Raw genomic sequence first — 4617 nt, 5'->3', positions numbered from 1 at the left:
GCAATTATTACTTTCTGATTATTACAACTTAAAACTCTTTACTAGATGTGATGAAGTTACTTTTCTTCAGTCTTTAAGCTTATTTATATTAGAAAGGATTTCCAATTAAGCTATATACTTGTTAAAGGTAATCGATTTTGGTTTGCTATTTAATATAACAGAATATATGTGTCTTTATTTACAATTATTAATTTAGTTCTTAGTTCCGTCTCGGCCACTAAAAAAGTGCAAGTGATATGTATATGGTAATCGATCGATAAGGCAGTTATAAAACTTGGTACACATAAGTGAATTAGTAATTGCCGCTGTGCTTACAAATACAACTTTTTATTTTTCATTTTTCTAACATATGTATGTACTAACAAGCTCGCAGTTAATGTAACTAATTTAATTATCAATTATTTTTATTAATTATATGTATTATTTGGTGTAACTTAATGCTATTAGGGAGTGGAGAAGTATGGATTTAAAATGTCCGAACTTTTGTTTCAAGTCTTTTGTTATACTGAGAAAGTTGAGCATATGTGTATATTTTTGTACTTTATGAACAAATGAAGCAAATCAATCAAATCAAAAGTAAAACTCACACAAACTAATTATATTTATCAGAGCGATGATCAACAAATTTTGTTGAGCTGTCATTCTACACATGCTCCTGTAAGTGGCAACGATGATGAATGGGTTCAGAATGTTAAAGTTGCAGATAGTTTTTGTATAAACTTATTTTTACTCAAAGCGATTCCAAGTGCGTGAGGAACAACATGAAGGCCTGGAGAATCATTTCCTGTCGTTGCCTTGCTGCCAGCTTCTGGTTGATGGCTCTGGTGCCTCTGCCCACACGCACTTCCCGAACTCCATGGCTGGTAGCTGTGGCCATTCGATGCATTTGGGTGGCCTTCTTGTTGTTCGTAGTGCATGGAGGCTGGAAATATGCAAAAAGTATACCAGATGGCAGCGGCATAGTCAGTGCATACGTTGGAATCGGCGTGTTTCTGGGCCACTCCATTGTGGCTCTGATATTGATAGGCGAGAGTATACTGAAGGGTGCATCATTTGCAGATTATGAACGTCGTCGACGCAAACTCCAGCTCCAGCGGCTCTGTGCACCGCAAATAAGAAGAAAATTGCTGATTTTGATTTTTGTAGAATTTGCTCTCGACATCGCCAAGACCTGGGCCAATGCCAATTCCAATGTGAACCCAGTGCATGCATATTCCATGCCCCACACATGGTTGTTGCGTTTTCGATTCATTCAGCTGCTGCAACACGTCATGGAACTCAACCAACGGTGTAAGCAGCTAAAACACTCTCTGATTGTGCTCGCAGCCCGCATTGCACCCATCTCGATGCTGTGGCAGCCATCTAGTACTCAGGAGTGCGACCAGCTGCTGCAACTGCGCCTCAACTACCAGAGTATCTTTGAGTGCTTTGGGGCCTTCAACAACTGCTATGGCTGGGGCATGTTGGCCTTGCTTCTAGTTTGCTCCCTTGATATTATATCCAATGCCTACTGGACGATTCTCTCAGATTACACAATGGAAAGCATTCATTATTATGTCTACAATGGATGCACTAGCTTCGCCACAGGACTACTCATAGTTGCACTCTTCTGGTCTGGTGATAGGAGTTCTGAAAACGTAAGTATATAACTCTACTATATAACTAACCAATTAAGTAGCTTTCGTAATTTACTTCCTCGTCTATATCTTTGCACAATAATGTGTGAGAAAATAGACTTCTAATTTGAGGCCTAAATCCTTTCACCAAGCAAATATTTCGAATTTTTGAAAGAGGCTAGAGATCTATCTAAAAGAACTTAATTTTTAATTTTCTACTACTTTATAAAATTATATGTGATTTATATACAAGTATTCATGTGTACTACTTACCTCACCAATTACTTCTAATATGAGGCCTAAATACTCGTAACAAAAAAATATTTCGCATTTTTAAAAGAGACTAGAGGTCTATTGAAAATTATTTAATTTTTTATTTTCTGCAACTTTTTAAAAAGTTAAATGCGATGTATTCTAATGAAAACAATATTTTGATCTATGAGGCAGAAGCTTTAAAATGTTGTGCGCTTTAAAAACGCGATAAAAATTGTTCAATGCCATATCAGGAATTTCATTTAAAACTCTTTCATCCGTAAAATAACGTTTGAAAACGTCTTCAATGAGTTTAATGACAATACGTTAATTAAATATCATTGATTAAATAGCATACAATTAACAATACTTGAGTATCTTTTAGAAAACAAATAAAATGATAGGATCTATTGTCGATGAATAAATTAGTTAGCAAAAGCCTGTAAACACTTCATGTCGCAAAAAAAAAAAAACCATTTAAGGACTTAGCGACATTTTGAAAGGCCATTTCGAGTATGGCCTTCCCTATCGTTCTGATAGCAAAGATGAATGGTATTGTAATTGACTTATTGACGGAATGGCACGCGACTCGACTCGACTCTTTAAAAGCTTTGCTGACAGTGCACTTTGGTTTTAACTCAATTAGCCCATTACTGTTGGCCGACTAGTTATTAGCCATGAGTCAAGTGAAACGTTGTGCCACGCGCTTTGTGCTGCGCCTTTTCCACACTCTGCTCTGCATCTTTCGACTTAGATGCAGTACGCGTTGGCGTAGGCTTCAGGCTCTCCAGCTGTGTGGTTGGCTGGCCTGGTTAGCATACATACAGATTATAACCTCGCAGCAGCTCTTTTCCCACGACCTCAACTGTAAGCTGAATTGTTATGTGGAAGTTGCTCGGTTCTTTGGTAGAGTAGCGACTCATGTCATTATTTTGCTGGATGCATATTGGAAACAGAGCTACAAGCAGCGCCTGCCAAAAATCCAAAGCAGTTTCTATGGCGCTTTTGCCTCACATAGTGTTGAGGAGGAATATGATTCAGATGTTGCACTAATTACTGGCATCATGCTGACATCCATGTGGCTAGTAAGCTGCCTCAGCACTTTCAATTTGTTGCAACACGCCAGTGTAACTGAGTTTACAATATTTTCTTTGAGGTCCTTACCCACCATACTGGCATTGCAGTTGAAACTTTTGGAATTTCTCGGCGACATCTTGAACGTCAATAGCAAAACCCACCGTCTTAGAAACAAACTACAAATATTGACTCGACACAAAGTTCGTGCCTCCAACTGTATTGATATGGAACATCATCTTTTGCAAGTTAAACGATTAAAGCTCCACTATGGCGATCACTATCAACTCCTTAGAGCGCTAAACGAAGCCTATGCCAACAGTATTTTAGCCATTTTAATCGTGTATTTCGTAGAACTAGTGTGCAATGCCTATTGGATTTTTCTAGATGTGACGATTCAGGCGCCAAGTGGTCACACCTTTCTGAGTGATGCTGGATATTTGTTTAATATCTTGTTGCCGCTCGTAACTGTCTGTTGGCACTGCCAGCAAGCCTTCAATCTTGTAAGCCATATACTGCGCTCATGTAATTATTAATAGATGCATATTTTATTTTGCAGAGTCGACAGATCGGCTGTCTCATCTCGAAGTTGGCCAAGCCCCTGGGAAGCAAACGATATAACGACCTAGTCAGTGAGTTTTCCTTGCAGGCCCTGCATCAGCGCTTTGTGGTTACGGCAAAGGACTTTTTTAACCTCAATCTACACCTATTGAGCAGCGTAAGCTCACATCGCCGGGCTTTGATTCTTTATTACAAACCAATAAAGAAAACCAAAACTATTTTATTTTCAGATGTTTGCTGCAGTCGTGACTTACTTGGTTATCCTGCTGCAATTTATGGTTGCCGATAAGAATTCCACGGGGCGAAATCAAATCAAAATCGAGTCGATTCCCACCAACAGTACCAAACTAATAGAGCCTCAATGATTTCCAAATTAGTGAATGCACACATACCAGAAATATCTCAAAAGCGATTTAAAAATTTGAAATTTAACAAAACGAACAATTGCAGATATTTATTGAAAAACAAGAATTGAATGCTAGAACCGAGCGGGCTCAGCTCTATTAAAAATATTTTTGTAGTTTTATTTGTTTAAATTTAATTAATAAGTTAAATTAAATTATGACACATATGCTTAAGCATGTTTCAGTATACTCGTATGTATAAAGTCCTTGAAATGTTTCTGCTCGTAAATCATTTCGTCATAGTTCGAAACAGTAATAATAATATAAATATATATAATATTAATAATAATATTTCCTGATACAAACAAATAAGAATCTTTTAAAATGATTTAACTATACAGAAGCTATATCTCCAACAGTTCCTGTTAACTATGACTTAAACATTCCGAGATCTTGTCGGTCAGAAGAGCGGGCATAGGTGTATGGTGAGCAGGGGATCTTAATTATGAATTTACAGAGATGTTGAATGGTTATTAAGAATTTCAAATAATTGTACGGTCTCTACACAAAGTCGGACATCTTTGTGGTAAAAGAAAATTTAAAAACTCCTCTTCATATAGCTCGAAGGCAATGGCTTGGCTAATATTATATAATATTATATAATATCTACTCCAGTATGAGGATTTTAAAGTTTTCATATGAACGGGATTGTAGGACAACCTACAGAAACCGAGTCGATACTTCTAATTTTCCGTTACCAAGAAAAAAAT

General features: G+C 37.2%; 1 protein-coding gene across 1 annotated transcript; it reads left to right on the top strand.

Annotated features, from left to right (window-relative positions):
* Window positions 1–479: 479 nt before the first annotated feature.
* LOC115630765 (gustatory receptor 23a) lies at window positions 480–3868 on the top strand. Its single transcript, XM_030527421.1, has 3 exons — window positions 480–1637; window positions 3502–3660; window positions 3734–3868. The coding sequence occupies exons 1-3, from the start codon at window positions 762–764 to the stop codon at window positions 3866–3868; spliced, it is 1170 nt and encodes a 389-aa protein (XP_030383281.1). The 5' UTR covers window positions 480–761.
* Window positions 3869–4617: the final 749 nt, after the last annotated feature.

The sequence above is a fragment of the Scaptodrosophila lebanonensis genome, unplaced genomic scaffold (assembly GCF_003285725.1).
Source record: "Scaptodrosophila lebanonensis strain 11010-0011.00,11010-0021.00 unplaced genomic scaffold, SlebRS2 tig00001410-arrow-pilon, whole genome shotgun sequence".
Taxonomy (NCBI): domain Eukaryota; kingdom Metazoa; phylum Arthropoda; class Insecta; order Diptera; family Drosophilidae; genus Scaptodrosophila; species Scaptodrosophila lebanonensis.
The sequence above is the reverse complement of the archived record's forward strand: the minus strand, read 5'-3'. Positions and strand labels throughout refer to the sequence as shown.

What these genes read in the sequence shown, in the direction of transcription:
- LOC115630765 (XM_030527421.1), top strand. Translation starts at nt 762, where the DNA reads ATGAAGGCCTGGAGAATCATTTCCTGTCGTTGCCTTGCTGCCAGCTTC. An exon ending in GTGATAGGAGTTCTGAAAAC is followed by an intron (nt 1,638 to 3,501) that starts GTAAGTATATAA and finishes TTTATTTTGCAG; the next exon opens with AGTCGACAGATCGGCTGTCT. An exon ending in ATCTACACCTATTGAGCAGC is followed by an intron (nt 3,661 to 3,733) that starts GTAAGCTCACAT and finishes TTTTATTTTCAG; the next exon opens with ATGTTTGCTGCAGTCGTGAC.